General features: G+C 46.9%; 1 protein-coding gene across 1 annotated transcript; it reads left to right on the forward strand.

Moving 5' to 3' along the window:
- Positions 1-346: 346 nt before the first annotated feature.
- LOC142718389 (protein kinase C-like 1) lies at positions 347-3,160 on the forward strand. The gene is made up of 3 exons (XM_075848749.1): positions 347-872; positions 2,038-2,567; positions 2,735-3,160. The coding sequence occupies exons 1-2, from the start codon at positions 633-635 to the stop codon at positions 2,335-2,337; spliced, it is 540 nt and encodes a 179-aa protein (XP_075704864.1). The 5' UTR covers positions 347-632; the 3' UTR covers positions 2,338-2,567; positions 2,735-3,160.
- The last annotated feature ends 239 nt before the right edge of the window (positions 3,161-3,399 follow it).

The raw sequence follows: 3,399 nt of genomic DNA on the forward strand, positions 1-3,399 counted from the left end.
TACAGACCCCAGACCAGACCCCTAAATAAATACAGACCCCAGACTAGACCCCTAAATAAATGCAGACCCCAGAGCAGACCCCTAAATAAATACAGACCCCAGACCAGACCCCTAAATCAATGAAGACCACAGACCAGTCCCCTAAATAAATACAGACCCCAGACTAGACCCCTAAATAAATACAGACCCCATACGGAACCCCTAAATAAATACAGACTCCAAACCAGACCCCTAAATAAATACAGACCCCAGACCGGACCCCTAAATAAATACAGACCCCTAAATATAAACCCAGATTCTATATTGTGGATGAAAAGGGTTTTGCCAATAACCTGAGCAAATAACCGTTGTTTATCTCTACTGTAGGAGTGGCATGTATTGCTACTGTGTTCTGCAGACCCCTGACCAGGCCATAAGAAACCCTGGTTGGGAAACACAGCTCTGGACACTAGACTGGCACTCATGATGCCCACATCAGACATGGCAGAGCAGGTTACTGCCAGGCAGGTGCCACCTGAGGATTCCATGACCTCTGACATCACGTGACCTGCACACGACCAACTGCCGTTTACTTTCAACTGTCGACGGCAGCGATCGGACTGAAGTCTACAGGTAGGAAGATATTGGTGAAAATGGCGTCCAATGGACATGGAGAAGACGGCGAGAAGAGAGAAGAGGAGAAGAGGAAGAGGGAGGAGGACAGCGTCACCGGATTCAAGAAGAAGAGGAGAGGAGCCAAGGACAGAGGATTGGAGGATGAGGAGCCAAGACCTGGGAGCAGCCAAGACCCTGGAACATCCAGCCCCTATGCCAGGCTTACCATCAGCCGCTTCACCATCCACCAGGTCCTGGGTAGGGGCAGCTTTGGCAAAGTGAGTATAATATCGAAATATTTCATTTTATAGGGTGGTAAACCTAAAGTTGACCTTTTATCTCCATCAATTGTTCTCTGTTGTCACCATGTTATGCTGGATGGATGATGGGTGTAGTGTTCTCCTATGGGATGCCTAATAGGACATCCAGAAGTATTCCTGCCCCCATAACCACTACTTTAGTTTTTCATTTTAGTATTTTTCTGTCGACATATGAGAGATTTTGATTTTTGGGGGCACGAGTTGTAGTTTTTAATGGCTCCATTCAATGTTCCATATCATTTACTGGGAACATTGTAAAAGGCTGTTTTTTTTTAGGTGAAATAGCAAAAAAAAAAAAAACAGCAATTCCTCCATTGGTTTAATAATTTGGCTTTTATGGTGTTAACTAAGTGGTAAAAATGACACGTTACCTTTATTCTGCGGGTCAGTACAATAACGGGGATACCAAAATTATATTGGTTTATTTTTTATACTTTTTATCCAATAAAAACATTTTGTAAAAACATTAATTTGTTGTGTCTCCATATTCTGAAACCCCGAATTTTTTTTATTTTTCTGTTGATGGGGCGGTGTGAGGACTTGTTTTTTGTGGGGCGAGCTGTACTGTTTATTGGTACTATTTCGGGTTACATAAAACTTTTAATCACTTTTTAACTTTTTATTCCATTTTTCGAGGAGCTAAACAAAACGAAATAGAAAAAAGTTTATTTCTTTATTTTGACTGCAATATTTATGTATCGCTTGAATTGTTCTTTTAGCCTCCTCCTATTAAGCTTAGTAGGAGGACCAAGTTAGCAGACCTTGGGGTCTCCATTAGGCCCCCTGGCTGCCATGACAACTATCTACACACGGTGATCGCGTTGTGGGTAGGGGTGATTGGGTGACAGCGGGAGCTTACCTCTATTTAACTGTTTAGATGCCACGGTCGCTATTATAGCGTATGATCCTGCTCCATACTACCCCCACCAACTAAGATAATTATGTCAAATGTGGGTTAGGCGTGAAGACCTCTCCATACAGGGCCCAACAGCAGACACTGCATTATGCTGGGAGCTCAGCTTTGTTCTGCTGTAGAGTCCTGGGCACTACTCGACTGACCCACCTCTCTGTCCACCTCTGTTCCTTCTTCTTCTCATGAGGAATCTCCATTTGTTTTCCTCAGGTGGTCCTGGCATCAGTCCCCGGCCGAAACACCTACATGGCCGTAAAAATGATCACCAAACGGGACAATACGGACGAAATTATGAGAGAGCGGCGGATACTCCTAGCGGCCAGACACTGCCCGTTCCTATGCCACCTCTATGCCGCACATCAATCTGAGGAGCGGGCATTTTTTATCACGGAGTATCTGTCCGGTGGCAGCCTGGAGGCTTTGATCAGGATGTGCGGCTGCTTGAACATCGGCAACGTAAGGCGAGTAAATAATCAGGAGACTGAGGGGGGTGGAAAGAAGAAAAGGTGAGGGGGGAGGTCAGATGAAGGATAATACAGAGAATGCAGAATACAGGCTGCCATAATCAGCGCCTCCTCTCTGCTAGAGACCGCACACACTCCATCATAACATGATATTAGGGAATTGATAGAGGAAGATTTCATGACATTGAGACTCCACTCTGTTCTCCCCATCAGATTCTACACAGCAGAGATGATATGTGGCCTCCAGTTCCTCCATGGACACAACATCGTCCACCGGTAAGCAGAACTTCCCCCTTCTTTCATTCTCCTTTACATGCTGGAAACAGTGCACCCAGCTTTCCTACACTCCTGAATGGCTATTCTGCTTGGTGGTGCAATGACCCATCCCCCGTCTCCTGGATCACTGGGCGGATTTGTCATTCTCTCGTCTTATTTCTTTGCAGAGATCTAAAGCCGGAGAATATAATGTTGGATGCAGATGGCCACGTCCGTATCATCGACCTGGGATTGGCCCAAGATGGCGTCACCGCCTCCAATAAGATCCGTGGAGTGTCGGGAACGTTGCATTACATGGCCCCCGAGGTGCTTCTTAGAAAAAAATACGGCTCCGCAGTTGACTGGTGGAGCCTGGGGATTGTGGTGTCCAGGATGGCAGCAGGACGCTCCCCATTTTACAACGGCCCCGTCAGGCAAATGGCTATCAAAGCCATCACCACCGCGAAGCCTAAATTTCCAACTTGGCTTAATCCTGACGTGAAACATCTGACCAAGAGACTGGTCCGTAAAAATTCTAAGAGGCGCCTCGGTGTGTGCGGGAACATCAGAGAGCATCCATTCTTCTCCACCATCGGCTGGGAGGAACTGCAGGAGAGGAGGGCACAGCCACCATTTACACCATTTGTGCCCGTTCTGGAGAACCAACATCTGAAGTGGCCAGAGAATAACAAAGCCCTTCACCCCTTGGCCGGGTTCAGCTTCATGTCACCAAGCTGGACCCGATAAGATCTCAGGACAAGGGCCCAGAACTTCATGCCTCCTGACCCGCGCCTCAAGTCTCTGCTGCTGTATGTCACCTCGGCTGCCCAGACCATCATCTCTCTCCTTACCA

This window comes from Rhinoderma darwinii, unplaced genomic scaffold (assembly GCF_050947455.1).
Source record: "Rhinoderma darwinii isolate aRhiDar2 unplaced genomic scaffold, aRhiDar2.hap1 Scaffold_465, whole genome shotgun sequence".
Taxonomy (NCBI): Eukaryota; Metazoa; Chordata; class Amphibia; order Anura; family Rhinodermatidae; genus Rhinoderma; species Rhinoderma darwinii.

Coding starts and splice junctions, on each gene's coding strand:
- LOC142718389 (XM_075848749.1), top strand. CDS start 633: ATGGCGTCCAATGGACATGGAGAAGACGGCGAGAAGAGAGAAGAGGAG. Junction 873..2,037: donor GTAGGGGCAGCTTTGGCAAA/GTGAGTATAATA, acceptor TGTTTTCCTCAG/GTGGTCCTGGCATCAGTCCC.